Source organism: Folsomia candida, unplaced genomic scaffold (assembly GCF_002217175.1).
Source record: "Folsomia candida strain VU population unplaced genomic scaffold, ASM221717v1 Fcan01_Sc005, whole genome shotgun sequence".
Classification (NCBI taxonomy): Eukaryota; Metazoa; Arthropoda; class Collembola; order Entomobryomorpha; family Isotomidae; genus Folsomia; species Folsomia candida.
Window position 1 is genome coordinate 9,622,925 of NW_019091197.1, and position 14,250 is coordinate 9,637,174.

The following is a 14,250-nucleotide window of genomic DNA, read 5'->3' on the forward strand; positions in this document are numbered from 1 at the left end:
CATTTTCCCATTTCGATTTTCGATTTTAGTGGGTGGTAAGAAGCCATTTTTCCCGAGTCAATTTGTCTTTACGAATCCAAACCCTGCCGGTCGAATTATACGTCCCTGTAAAAATAAGGGGACAAAATCCTACTATATACATATCTTCCAACATGAAAAGAGATGATGTGCACACAAGGGACCGTCCATGAATTACGTAACGTAAGAGGGAGGAGGGGGATTCTACGCTCGAATGATATCGTACCTATGTAACCCATGTTAAATGGGGGTCTAAAAAATCACGATTTTTGCGTTACGTAATTTATGGACGACCCCTAATGAAGCTCAGGCGTGTTGCATCCTCACTTTCTGCCACAAAACCAGACCCTTTTACATTTTTCAACCTTGAGCCCAATATTTTCCTTCCTTACGTTGGTTCAGTGTGTAGTTTAACTTAAGGGACGGAAGGCCATTGAAACCTTGGCATATTAAAGAGGAGAAAAATCGCTCAATTGTGTCTGCCACGTCAGAGTAATCCCACTCTTTTTCACTGATGAAAAATACTTTCGTGACGAAAAATTCGAGTTGAAAAGTGGTTAAGTGAAAGTGAAAATTGTACGAAATTCGTGTCCTTGACAGAGCTCAATTCTATAAAAAATCTCATGGTGAGTTAGTATCTTTTTGCATTTGGGTAATAACGTAAAATTACTTTTGTACGGTTGTCTTGTCTTAAAAGATTTAGTGTCAAATACGATTTTGGTTAATTTTTGATACTCACACAATATAATTTTTGGGCTAAATTATTTTAGTAAATATGGATTTGACCAGAGTAAGATTATCATCTAGTGAGGAAACCTGCTTAAAAATATACGTATGATACCCAGGAAAATTTTATCATAAAATTTTTATGTAATTTGGAACGCAACTTGTAATGTAAAAATCTTTGGTTAAACACTTTCCATAGAGTAAAGCAATTAACTAACTCGTCACGCAACCCAGTTTCCATTCAATTACCTAATTTTACATATGATCACTCATAATTAGACAGCAAACTTTTGTTTAGTGATTTTAATTGAATAGTTAGTTTCGGTTTTCAAAAATCGGGGGTCAAACTGTACAGCGATTTAAAATTACAGGACTGAAAACCCGACTTTATCCGGATCGCGTATGTACACTACTTGTAGCAATTTTCGTGCTGTATTTGTGTGGAGCCTTGATTTTTTTGCAAACTGACAATGCGATGGTGTGAAGTGCAACTCTCCGATTTGGCTGAAATTTTAAAATTGAGTGGTCCAAGTCAATACAGCCAACGTTTGTTGAGGCAGATTGTGCGATGGTTGGGATTTGTCAAAATATTTGAGGTCAAAGTCGAAAAACGGACGATTTTAACCAAGCGGAGGTAGCAAACTTCACCTCCATTTTTTTCAAAGCGAAATCTCGCCCGTTTTTTGGAGGAAATGGAGGTGAAGTTTGATTCCTCCGCTTGGTTAAAATCGTCCGTTTTTCGACTTTGACCTCAAATATTTTGACACATCCCAACCATCGCACAAACTGCCGGAAGAAACGTTGGCTGTATTGACTTGGACCACTCAATTTTAAAATTTCAGCCAAATCGGAGAGTTGCCCTTCACACCATCGCATTGTGAGTAAAACTTGAGATTTTTAGAAAGGTATAAATTTTCTACCAAATTTAAAAAAAAACATTTTTTTCTAGTCAGGGTTTGACGACGACTGGATGGAATTTCACAATGAGGAAGATCAGGTTTACGTTGCAGACCGCATAGTGAAGCAACGTGTCAGGAGGGTATACTTACACAAACTTTCTATGCCAACATGCTTGAATAATACATACTAACCATGGGTCCTGCAGCGTATTGAAAAGTTACTAATTAGTGAGATATGAATCTTTTACTTTTGCAGGGGATGGTCGAGTATTTCATAAAATGGAGAGGATTTAGCTCTGCGTAAGAATTGTTTAGTTTCAAAAACTCGAGTAAATCACGTAACGAAGATGGGGGTTGTACGTAAATAATGCTATGCAAAAATCGCGATTTTTTAATTCCCCCATCCCCCACTTTAAAATGTGCACTATAGGTACCAGGGTAAGGAAAACCCCAAGGTTTAGCCGCCATTAAAAACCCATGCCCAGTGGGTTTATCTGGGTTTTGCGGGTACTCGGGGTAGTCCCTGTTTTGGGGACAAACTGAGCCAGTGTCCCATGTATTCAGGATTTCGAAGTTGCGAAAACAATCTGACGTTCAGTAATTTCGCAAAAAAAAACAGCTAACTAATTAAATTGTAATAACTAATTAACTTTTAAAATTGCGAATAATTTATTGCTTGCACTCATAAAGCAATTTATTAAATTGAAAACCCCGACTACCCGTGGGTAGTGTTCATATTTGCTAACCCAAAACCCACCAAAACCCACAATACCCCAAGAACTCGGGGTGGCATACCCTGGTATCATGGGGCCTTAGACCCCCCCTCTTGCGTTACATCATTTACCGCCCAATATACTGTATTTAAGTGAGACGTCTAAACCTCCTACAGCCTGTGTTTCGTTTCTTGCGGGTTTGCTTCATTTCTTGCACTGCAACAAAAGAAACTGCAAGAAATGCAAGGTGAAAAAAGACGGAAAAAGTGCTAGAAACGCACGCCATCTACCGACACGCCATATGAATTATACTGGCGGGAAAGAGTTTCTTGCCCCTTGCATTTCTTGCAGGTCAAAATAACTGCAAGAAACCACTTTCTTGCAGGTGGTTACCTGCACCCGAAACAGGGATAATTCCTTCATTGTTTTTATCAGGTTGGGTATCATTATATTTTTCTCAACAAGATATCTTTAGAAATTTCAAAATCTTTCAAACTATTCCCATACGGTTATTTTGTTGTTCGCTAATTTAATTTCCTACATATTTATATTAATTTTCCAACCCTGATTAATAATGTAAATGTAAATACGCAGTTACAATACGTGGGAGCCAAAAGAGAACGTTTTGGATTTAAGACTGATTGAATTGTTTGAAGAGAGTGAGATGACGGACGGAACAGATGCCGTAAGTTTCATGTCATTTAAATTTTTGTCGACACATTGTACTGAAACAAATGGCGGGAGTGGATTAATGAAATCAATGAATACTTACCACACTGTTGGGTAAAATTGCTAGTAAGGAAGTCAGAAGTTGTGACTTCCAACATCTTTATGCCTATGTTGCATATGTTGGAGGTCTATATGAGTCTGCGAAAAGTGAAGAAGGGTTTTACTCCATTTGTGCCCGCCACACCCCCTCAAAGGTGCAAAAACTGTGAGACTTAAGTAGTGTTGCGGATGAGTTGTAAATGAGTTGTAGATGAGTAAGTTCACTATCACAACCTGTGCAATTGTTGCCGCTGCGGACCTTAAGGGTCCCAGCGGATTAATTACATAAAGAGTTAGCTGGGTTGTATTCCATTTATTCACTTATTATCCACGAATCCAACACACAGCTGGCCTTAAACACTAGTTTAATAACTAGACTACATTACTAATTCTTACACACTAACCTAACCTATGCTAACCTACTGCTGCTTATCTCTCCTCCTGCTCCTTCTTGCTGTCTCTCTCTCCGCTCTCTCCTATTCACTCTCTGTGTCCGCTGTAATGCATCTCTCTTTATTCGGGTAAGAGCCCGGATCTAAATTAAACTTATTGGACACGAGACTATATTGGATGATAATCTTTCTCGTCGTCATCATTACACAGTAATGTGACACATATTTCGTGTACGGCGACACAATATTGAAATTTGAAGCCTTTTTGAACTCCCAGATAATTTTGGATGAAATTTTATGAATTTCAAATTAATATAAAAATCGTAAATTGACAATGTTTAGGCCAGCTTGTCCTAAACTAATTTAAAACTCATCTTAAACTCATTTACAACTCATTTAAAGTTCCACTTCTAACTAAAAATGTACAATTTTTATATTAATTTTAAATTCATGCCATTTAATCTCAAATTTATCTACGAGTTCAAAAAGGCTTCAAATTTCAATATTAGACAGGTTGATCAATAGTGATAGTGAATTTACTCATCTGCAACTCATTTACAACTCATAGGCAACACTAGAATGAACGCACTAAAATCATAATCAAAAATAGAGTTTTGTTCAGATTTTGAAAAAATTTCCATTTCCCAGATAGTTCTTCTAGTACTCAATAGCAAACTCAACTTTTTTGAACTGAAAGGTTTCCTGGTTATAAATAATAATACAACTGGTATATAATAAATGTATCACGCATCAGTGGCATGGCAGTTACTACAAGAAATTTATGATGAAAAGTAAAGTTAAAATTTCGAACTCTAAAATTAATAGAAATCATTGAATTGTTTTTTTTATTAAAAAAAACATTTTTTTTATTAAAAAAAACATTTTTTTTTCTAGTCTGACGACGACAGGATGGAATTGCCTAATGCGGGAGATCTAGTTTACCTTGCAGAGCGCATAGTGAAGCGACGTGTCAAGGAGGTACTTATACAAATTTTGCAAATTTTCGATGCCAACATGCTCGAATAATAAATACTAACCATCAGAGCCGTAACGCCAAATTCACGGGCCTGGTACGCGTTTAATTACCGGGCCTTTTCATAGGACCAGTATCTTCGATTTAAAAATAGCAAAAAATCATTTGCATTTTTAATACAACCAGGTGGGAAGTAGAAAATTAAATTACAAATCGCATAAAATAGAGTATGCATAAAATGCCTTAGGATGTCCTTAGCATAGGATTAGTTATGATGCTTGCAAAACCTTGAGCAATTTAAGAATTTTTTTCGCAGTTTTGCAATTTTTCACAACTATGCGATTCAAATTTGTAACTGAAAATGTACTTTCTAAAATTCCAATCCATTTAATTCTAACAATTGGTTTTAGAAATGATGTAAAAATTCAAAAATATACAGCGCGCAGCGTTTTGAATAGCCAACATTTGGTATAAAAAATAATTTTTAAAATTATCGTAGCATTAAATTAGGTAGATCCTCCACTTTTTTAAGGTGGTCCTAAATTCTTAAATTCTAAGGAGGACAACCCTTCACCGACAGACTCACCAATCTTGATGCCCTTTGGATATGTTGCAGTACTAGGCGAGTCTAGCACAAGTGTGGAAGGATTTCATTCCATGGCCCCATTTGCGCCCGCCACACCCACTCAAAAGTGCAAAAAAAGAAAAATACCCTGTTTTGGTTCATTCAAAAATTCACCAAAATCCAATTTTGCTCGGATTTTCAAAAAAATTACATATTCTTGATCCCAGATAGTTGCTTTATTATATCCAATATCAAACTCAACTTTTTTGAAATTTGGATTTTTCCAAGATTCTTCCTCGCTGAGAAAATCTTCGAGAATAATTGAAAAATTAAAAAAATGAGTTTGATATTGCATATAATAAAGCAACTATCTGGGATCAAGAATATGTAATTTTTTTGAAAATCCGAGCAAAATTGGATTTTTGGCGGAGGTTTCAGTGCGGCTAGTTTAGCATTGGGCGCTCCTTCAAAGGGGTGTGGTGGGCGCAAATGGGGCCATGGAATGAAATCCTTCCACACCTGGTACTACAACATATCCAAAGGACATCAAGATCGGTGAGTCTGTCGGTGAAGGGTTGTCCTCCTAAGTGTTAATTGATCTATGTATAACGTTTTCACTAATTGCGTCAGTCATTAATTTCCATACATGTTCACTCAATTGTGCAATGCACGCAGCTCCTAATCCAATCGCAAAGAGGGCAAAATGCATCTCAACTTGCGCCCATGAGAACGGAACATCTTTCCGAACTCTCATTCTTTTCAGGCTAGCATTATATTTTAGCAGGATATCTTCCCGAAGATTGTGTACACTAGTGGAATCCGAAAACTTTTGATATCGATTAATCCAATAAGAATAAATCCCAAATTCATGAAGACTTGCTAAAAAATTCCCAAAAACGTGGCCAACTCGATCTCTTGATGAAACCCAACCGCTTCTAAAATCTACGAGATGCCAATCAGTATTCCGCACTTCGACAAATCTTCCCGTTGCCTTCATCAATGTCGCAAATATTCTCAAATTGTCGGAATTCTGAAAAGTTACAAATTTTCCAGATATCTTTTTGCTACCAACAAATCCTTTAAAGGCAATGGCAAGAATTGTTCTATCAAATATTCCTTTCCAAATTATGGTATGAATGGTCTCAACTTGCCCCCTTAAGTTTGGGACTTTGTCTAATAAATCATCTACTGAAATGCTAAATAGGTTATCATTGGGCATACGAAATGTGTATAATCCAATCCCGGCAAAATTGACAAGCTCTCTCAAATTATTTGGTAAACTCACTTTCACATCGGAAATTAGAAAAGAGTAGATTAAGTTGGAATAAGAATGCATTAATGCAATCATCATTCCTGACCATGTCGCGATAATAAATAATAAATGAGCCCAATTTAACCCTTTTTCTTAATTGGGATCCGCGAATTTCATCCGTTTGCCCAACAGCGATGGCGAATATCCAAATTAACGTTGATCCCAGTTGGGACCACGGCTTCTCGAGTAATTTGCACAATAAAACCGATAATAGGACACCGCCCGAGAGAAATGAAATCCAAACGTAGATATCGAATGGTTTCGTAAGCTTGATATCGGACACGAGCTCAGATTTATTGACAAAACTGGAGTAAAACAGGCCATCGTGTTTTTGCCCGTGAGTAACAATGTTGAGTAATTTTTGTCCTGAAATTTCGTGAAATTTGACATAATTCAAGAAACCCAACCTTTTGTTTGAAGAGTCAATTTTTACAAATGTTACATTTGTTCTAATCGGGAAATAAAATACTAAACATGTCCTGTGTTCGTATGCTGCAAATATTTTGAAATGGTGAAGGAATGAAGATGTCATATCGCTACAGACACTTTCCACGAGTGGTAAATCCGAGGTGTTTAATTTGCCAATCAATTTATTAAAGTAGGGTAGCGTAATGTCCTCATAATCTAAGTTAAACCGACCTGGATTCACTAAGAAATCCTGCAATGATGAAATTGTTTTGCAGCCATGTCGACATAACTCCGAGAATGTGTTTCCCCTTAAAATGTGGACACTTTGTAAAATATTGTTTCGAAATTGGGCTAAAATATTGGGCTCAATTGGTGACGTCGCAACGATTTGGGGGAGGACATGAGAAGTTCCTAGGGTGAGATGGAAATCGATAAAAATACGAAATTTAGGCTGTTTTGTGAAGGTTGAAGTTTTTAGGGTATCAAGAAAATCAGCGAATTTGGAAAAATTTATGGGTAAGATAGAAATTTGGGCGGAACATGCATTGCAAATTTTACTTTTTGTCGGTACACGGGTCAAAATTTGCGAGATATTTGTCCCGCTATTGACGTATGTTCTTAAAACAGGGATTGGGAAAGATGATTCTTCGAAACTAGGTGGAAAAGTAAGGTCAAATTTAACCAGTTCTAGGCAACAAAATTGGCTAAAAATTTTCAGAAACCAGGCAAAGCTTAGCATTTTTGAACCGTAGGTGTCGATCTAATAATGAGGAGAAATTATGTAGGGTAAGAATGCCTATTCCACTAGTTTTGCATTATTAAGTAGCGCGAGGGACTTTAAGTTACTGTTTTGTCTGTCCGTCCGTTCATATGTGGACAGGCAACGCCTCAACACAGTCCTGCCAGGTTGTCGCTGGGATCATAATTTCTGGAACTATTTCGAAAATTGGCCGTCCGGTCAAGAAGTGTGAGTTCAAATTTTACAGGTTCTTAGTTTTATCTCACTGTGCATTTGAAAAGTGTTCCAGGAAAGTCATAGCAATCAAATTACTTTTATTTCTAGACAAGGTGCTAAATAAATTAAATTAAATACAGTACACTCTCAATAATTTTTTGAAATATTGTTACCGGCTGTAGGTACTATGCAATTCTACCGCGTGGTAACATTATAGTAACAAATTGTCTTCTGTGGGTAACAAATTGCCTCCGATTTTGTTAGCCGAGCGGAGACAATGGGGGCTGAGCGGGGATTTAGCCTCTGTGTATATATTACCCGTCGGTAATAAATTATTACCGAAGCGGTAGAATTGCATAGTACCTACAGCAGCCGGTAACAATATTGTCAAAAAATTATGTATCAATCATATTATTTCATAGATCATAATATGTATACTTCCAGGGTGCGGTGCGGTGCGGTACGGACAACAAAATGTTTATGCACCCTGGTATACTTCCCAGAATTATGTAGACTATCCAACAATACAACTCTTCTTTTTGACATTCGCTTTACACGGTTGAAAAATTAATCGCTTCAAACTTTATTAAACTAGTCGCCATACATACATAAGCACCGCTTGTTTTTATAAGAATTAATCGAATTAAATGTCATTAAAATAAATACTCTGGTGTTTTTCTGCAATAGGAGGAAACGGATGTTATTTATTTCCCATTAATATGGGACACGTAGTAACCAAAAGTTTGAAAAGGGCTTATCCATATATTACGTCATTGAAAATTCTAGATTTTAGCACGCACTCACCCAACGTAAACATTAAGGGATCGGGAATTTTAGCATGGGAAAGATACGAAGACCTAAACCACCCACTCACTAAAATGATGACGTAATATATGGACCTTCCCAAACAGTTAGGCACACAACTTTTGTGTCAAATAAAGTTGAAGTAAACTTATTTTTCCTACTAGACTTGTGTTACGGCCGGGGCTTATCAACTTCAGAATTATCTTCTCGTGATAACTAATTTTCTGGTGATCTGACCTCGTGCCGTAATGAACTTATGCGTAGACTTGACTTGGACTTATTTTACTTATTGGACTTTATACTGGACTTGGACTTAAACTGGACTTGGACTGGTCTAAAAACTGGTTAAATACTGGTTAAATGCTGGTTTTATGCTGCTTTAGTGCTTGAGTTTGCTTAATGTAGAGTATATGTAATTAAATAACTAAAAACTTTTAATTAGAACCTTCTCGTTAATTAAATTTTAGTATTTCTTCGAATACTTCTATGCTACAAAAAATGGAGCTTCTTACTCGCTCGACTTACTACAAGAGACTAACTTAACTCAACGTTCACTTTCTCATTCACTCGCTCGCTGACAAATGACGCTTCCCTTCTCCCACTCAAACTCACGTCACCATGGCATCTACCACCTCGTTATGGGGCAATTGCACACTAACATTCATACGTACTAAAATCTTAACTAAACAATCATATAAAATTACATGAACTTAATACGCATAAATTAACCATAATTTAACTTATGCCTCGCCGCAACAACTTGAATAATAAATTTAATCCGAGTTAATTTTTATTCGAGTAGATACGCAAATAAGCAAAAAGTTCACATAAATGCTGAACTTTTAGGATTTGCAGAGATACATGCATAATTAAATCGCTTACACACAATTTTGCATGCAATGGTGATTAATTGTTCTGGGTTGAGTTGCATCGCGTTATTTTCTGCTGTGTACACATGATCTGATAAATTATTCTCAAATTATCAGACTCACGTGTCCTCAGGGTGCCTTCAGCCCTAGCCACAATTTGATGCATTGCAGATTCCGTTGACCTGCCTTTCATATAAGCGTACTGATTGTTGCCCATCAGTCCCCCTGTAAGCTCAGGCGTCCTGATGTGCCAATCAATCAGCCGTTCCATGGTTTTAAGGAAGAAAGAGGTTAGCGAGATGGGCCTCCAGCTATTTGCCCTTTCGTAACTATCCTTTCATGGCTTTGGAATAAAGATGACTTTGGTCTCCCTCCATGGCCTCGGAGTGTAGCCATGTTGTAAGCAGGCCCTCATCACCGTAGTTGGAGGTCCACTCACACCAAAGCTGACCACTTGGAGCATTTTAGGAAACACGTCATCCACTCCCGCCGCCTTATAAGGACCAAATGACTTAATGGCCTTTTCCACCAACTCCGGGTTGACATAAGAGTCGATCCTCGCAGTGGTTTCCACTGTTAGAGACATTCCCCTTTCAGCCCCTTTCGGGTCTGGTGGGTAATGTTTCTCTATCAGCACTTGAAGTGATTGTTTCACATCCACCGTATAACCACCATTCGTATCCTGAATACGCCCAAGTCGATTGACTTGGTCATTCTTCAGAACACGATGCAGCCGAGATGTTTCATGAGTGGATTCAATTTCCCCACAATAAGTCCTCCAGGAGTCCCGCTTTGCCGTCCGGAGTGCATATATGTATCTGTTCCTGACGACGCAATAAGCCTCCCAAGAGTCCTTACTCTTGTCAGCAATATACACCTTCCAGTGTGTACGCGTTGATTTCCGCAGAAGGTCCAGTTCCCGAGACCACCAAGGAATTACGCGTTTCCTTGGTTTCACTAGTTTGAGAGGGCATGCCTCATCAAATCCCTCCTTCAGAACCCGAACTATCCTATCAACATGCATGTCTATTTCCTCCGTAGAGGAAATCTCCATGCCGTCCATAGTGCTCAATTTCGGTTTCACGAGCTTTGCGTAGAGCTCCCAATTCGTTTTCTTTTTGTTCCGATAATACATTGGTTTCGGTGGACCCATATCGGCTTTAATAAACCGATGGTCGGATAATGATTCCTCATCATCCACCCTCCATAGATGGCTGGGTCCGCACGCCTGCTCTTGTAGACAGACTGCAGAGACACAGTCAGTACGCTTATATGAAGGGCGTCTATACAGAGGCTGCCCTTCATCAGATTGTTAGCCTTGTTGAGGGGGCCCTTGACTCTGGGGAGTACTGCATTGCAGTGATGCTGGATGTGAAGGGCGCTTTTAATGAGGTTAGATTGGATTCTATTATCCGTAGCCTTAGGAGGTTTGGCGTCAATGAGGTATGTATTCGATTTATTGAGCACATGCTTCGGACACGAACCACTTGGGTAACTGACGCTACTCATGAGATTGGGAGGGTGGTGGAGAGGGGGTGCCCTCAAGGGGGCGTCCTTTCACCACTTCTCTGGGATCTTGTCGTTAGTGAAATCCTGGAAAAACTGCATCTTCGTTTCCCTCAATTGTACTCACAGGGCTATGCCGACGATCTCACAACTGTGGGGCGGGGCATTGACCTTGGTACAGTGGGGAGTCATGTGCAGAGAGCAGCAAATCTTGTTAGTGACTGGTGCAAAGAGGTGAGCTTGTCAGTCAATGATAAGCTTAAAAAAATATAAAAAATATACTTACATAATAAAATAAACCACCCCAGGGACAAGTTTTAGCGATAAGATGCTCACACAAATTTTTTTAGATACGCGAGTTTCGAGAATATTAAACATTTTGGGACATAATCGATCATGAGATCTTCGAGAACTATTTACCATTGTCAAATAATCGCATAAAGTAGTTCAGAATAAGTAAATTTATTTATTCGCATAATGGGATTATGTTAATTCAGTATAAAGGTACAATTCTCGCTCAATTCTATTTATAAAATTTGCATGCGTTTCTTCTAATTATAGATATGCATGCAAAAAATTGCATGCAAAAAAATTGGCATCCAAAATTTTATGCAAAAATTTCATGCAAAAAAGGCGTTGGGTCAACCCCCCATGGAGTTTGACCCCAGCGCAATGAACCTTGACCCTCGTGCATACCCATCATTTGAGCACAAAGTGGAGGAGCATATTTATTATGCTAAAAAATGAAAACTGCACATTTATGTATAATTATTTGCATAATGCAATGTTGGCAAGAAAAGAGGGTGTTTGATTTCACAATTTAATTGCTTAATTATATGTACATGTCTTGCAAAAGTTGGCCCATCTCCAGTTGACCTTCCATTACGCCCAGTTTTATTTGAAAGAAGAATATTTAGACATACTTAATCTTATACTTCCACTAAATTGATTATTTGCCAGTTGTAACTCGATATATACATATTAGGAAGATGAAGGTGATTTTACTAATTTGTGTTGTTCTACGAACCGTGAATTCTTATGCAATCTGTGATGGAGATAAAACTTGTCTGCAATGTATTAACGTTGGCTGTGTGTATGGAGTGACCAGTTCAAGTACTGGAACATGTTTAAACCGTGATGAGATTCCGGTTTGCAATTTTGGCAACGTTCCGAAATCAGAAAGCGTGCCAACGGTCAATAAGTTTGGTATGTACATTCATTATTGCACTTTGGTGAATTTCTTATTGCATAGATATGTATACAGAAATTTCTGAACGAATTTTAGCAACAACTCAGCCAAGTACCCCACCCCTATTTCAGACATACTCTAAACGTGGACAACATACAACTAAACTACAATTACAAAATATGTATTATCATTTAAATTCTTATACATGTAACAAAATTTATGTACAAAATTTTATGTTAACCGTCAAGCGTAACAAGATTTTTTGTAAATCAAGCTTGATGTGAATAAATCAAATCAAATCAAATACAACTGTTAAAGAAGAGATAATGCATACTGCCTTCACAAGTCTGCAGTTGAAATATTTTGGCTATTTATTCCATTATTTGACACTTTAATATTCTCAGAGAGGATTACAACTTCCACTAGAACTGAAAATCAAGTATATACATCGGAATTACCTACTTTCACAACGCTTACAACAACCCAAATCACAACGACCAATTATCATTCGCAGGAAACCTCAGAGGCTACAAATCCAATGCAGCTCAACCTGAAAACATTAAAGAGACCACCACTGATACAGCAATAAATACAAATGCTGCTGGTAATTTACACAATTTATAGCGTAATCCTGTCTTTTCATTCATAAATAAAGTCTTCGTCACAGGCAAAGTGGCAGTGCACACGACAAATTTTCCAATAGTTGAACCAACCACACATGTGGCAGATGAGATACAAATTGAGCAACCCACAACGTCATCCTTATCGGATGCAAGCAACACAACTTTGGGTATGATGCTTTAAAAAAATGCATATAAAGTGTGACCTAATTGTCTTATGTACATAACCGAATTCTAAATGGCATCACGCCAGCCTAACTCTTGATCCTGACACTGGAATTCCCAGAAACGTAAATATATCAATATTTATTAAGATGTACTGTGCACAACCTATCCCAATATCCTCCATAGCTTCTAAACAAAATATGCATATGCACTTATTGTTCTATTATATCCTACACTTTTCCACTTCTAGCGGGAATAAGAAAAACGTGGAGTACCTACGATAAACACATGCAAAACGCGAATCAGAAATGTGCTTTGGCTGAGTTTCAAGTGTTAAAAGTTAAAAGTTGTATGAACTCCATTTTGCAAATAATGAATGATAATAATTTTATTACAAATAAATGCAGAGAAAATAGGTTGGATTAGTAATTTTATTTGATGATTTCCAGGAAACTGTTGTTTTTATTTTCAATCATTGAACATCATCAATTCTAAAAATGACTAAAATTACTACCAAATTACTACTTTCGAACGTTCATTTACTTATATTTCATGCATTCAAGACAGGGCCTTTTTGGGGCTACGTCATCGAATATTAACTCTAAAAATGACTAAATTCACTAAAATGACTACTTTCCCTTGAACGTTAATTTATTATTTGTCGCTTGCTTCTTGTCTTTGGCGTTTAGGTGGGGGAGACGCCTGCAGAGCAGATTGTCTAGCAGCTCGAATTACATCAGCGACTACGGTTGTAGTCAATGGCTGGACGGTGAGTAGAGAATCTGGATCAGACGTGAGCTGCTTCACGCAAGTTGTGAGAAAGTGTCCTGAAAAAAATTAATGAATTATATAGTTTATTTATCAAAAAATATTAAGTAATAATAATAAAAAAATACAAAAACCTACTTTTGATGCATCATGCATCCTATTAACAAGAGCTATCGCATTTCAATGCAATAGCTTGTTTAAACATCACAATTCAACTCAATCATACGCCTCATTATATGGTTAAGATAAGTTTTTTCACATTTTGACATTAATGAATCCTAATGCCTAATGTTAACTTATGCTTCCTTCTTTCTCTGTACTATTAACTTCACTTTACTTTTTCATTACCTTCCCATCGATAATTTTAAGTTCAGGTGAAAGCCGGTAGTTTCACCATGTCATCACTTTTTCTATAAGCCTGTGGGAGGCGTGACATCCTTTCTCAATAGGAACATAAGATGCCAATGAGACACCTATCAGTGTCTCAACTACAATGTATTAGATTCCGCTTTCGCCGATCCGTCTTCCAATGTTTCGAAGTAGTCGATGTCAAATCAAAAGAAACAATGGGAAATAATTAGCCCATCACTCAGTAGCACA

General features: G+C 37.5%; 2 protein-coding genes across 3 annotated transcripts; one reads left to right on the forward strand and one right to left on the reverse strand.

The window, feature by feature from the left end:
* The first annotated feature begins 380 nt into the window (after window positions 1-380).
* LOC110850202 (polycomb group protein Pc) lies at window positions 381-10,546 on the forward strand. 2 transcript variants are annotated; one of them, XM_035852067.1, is made up of 7 exons: window positions 381-644; window positions 1,116-1,144; window positions 1,694-1,783; window positions 1,900-1,943; window positions 2,951-3,041; window positions 4,411-4,494; window positions 8,174-10,546. In XM_035852067.1, the coding sequence occupies exons 3-7, from the start codon at window positions 1,715-1,717 to the stop codon at window positions 8,240-8,242; spliced, it is 357 nt and encodes a 118-aa protein (XP_035707960.1). In that variant the 5' UTR covers window positions 381-644; window positions 1,116-1,144; window positions 1,694-1,714; the 3' UTR covers window positions 8,243-10,546. The 2 variants fall into 2 exon arrangements, with proteins under 2 accessions (XP_035707960.1, XP_035707958.1); XM_035852065.1 differs by lacking the exon at window positions 1,116-1,144.
* Window positions 9,740-10,555, reverse strand: LOC118435925. The gene has a single exon (XM_035852455.1). The coding sequence runs from the start codon at window positions 10,553-10,555 to the stop codon at window positions 9,740-9,742; it is 816 nt and encodes a 271-aa protein (XP_035708348.1).
* Between the last annotated feature and the right edge of the window lie 3,695 nt (window positions 10,556-14,250).

Bases quoted from the DNA above. Each gene is read 5' to 3' on its own strand.
- LOC118435925 (XM_035852455.1), bottom strand. From the start codon at position 10,555: ATGGGTCCACCGAAACCAATGTATTATCGGAACAAAAAGAAAACGAAT.
- LOC110850202 (XM_035852065.1), top strand. The intron at 1,784-1,899 runs GTATACTTACAC...TTACTTTTGCAG, and splicing joins TGAAGCAACGTGTCAGGAGG to GGGATGGTCGAGTATTTCAT. The intron at 4,495-8,173 runs GTACTTATACAA...GTATACTTCCAG, and splicing joins TGAAGCGACGTGTCAAGGAG to GGTGCGGTGCGGTGCGGTAC.